Raw genomic sequence first — 451 nt, 5'->3', positions numbered from 1 at the left:
ACATGTTCGACTTCCTGCACCGGACGGGAGGGGGCTACGCCAAGATCTGCAAACCCCTCCACGAACTGATCATGCAGCTGCTGGAGGAGACCCCCGAGGAGAAACGGGCTGCCCTGGCCTGAGCAGCCGCTGCCCGCGCCGACGGCGTCACCCGGCCCGTCAGATCAGTTCTGTCACTGGCACTACAGAATCCTTCTTTCTTAAAGCACTTTCCATTGTAGAGTGTTGCCGGATGTTCGTACCTAGTGTTTTGAGGGGGAAGGCTCACGGTTAACTGGTCTCGTCCGAGCGAGGGCCGGCTGGGTTGGTTTTACCGCAGGAGGAAATTAGCTGCAGGAGAGTCGTACTTGTAAACCATTCCTCATGTAAACCAAGAACAGGACTGTCGCTCTGTGCCCCTCCCGTGTCTCGTTGCTCTGTGGTTGTCCTAGAAGCCCCGTAGCCTGGTCCC

General features: G+C 57.9%; 1 protein-coding gene across 1 annotated transcript in view; it reads left to right on the top strand.

Moving 5' to 3' along the window:
* The window catches only part of PAFAH1B2 (platelet-activating factor acetylhydrolase 1b, catalytic subunit 2 (30kDa)), a gene marked incomplete at its 5' end in the record, with an annotated part of 1,482 nt that extends 1,087 nt beyond the window's left edge, over positions 1–395 (top strand). Inside the window, one exon of the mRNA XM_010137718.1 lies at positions 1–395. This exon is cut by the window's left edge and continues 8 nt beyond it. Coding sequence (XP_010136020.1) covers positions 1–122 — 122 coding nt within the window.
* Positions 396–451: the final 56 nt, after the last annotated feature.

The sequence above is a fragment of the Buceros rhinoceros genome, unplaced genomic scaffold, assembly GCF_000710305.1.
Source record: "Buceros rhinoceros silvestris isolate BGI_N320 unplaced genomic scaffold, ASM71030v1 scaffold26446, whole genome shotgun sequence".
NCBI lineage: Eukaryota > Metazoa > Chordata > Aves > Bucerotiformes > Bucerotidae > Buceros > Buceros rhinoceros.
This window is presented reverse-complemented; position numbering and strand designations above follow the sequence as displayed.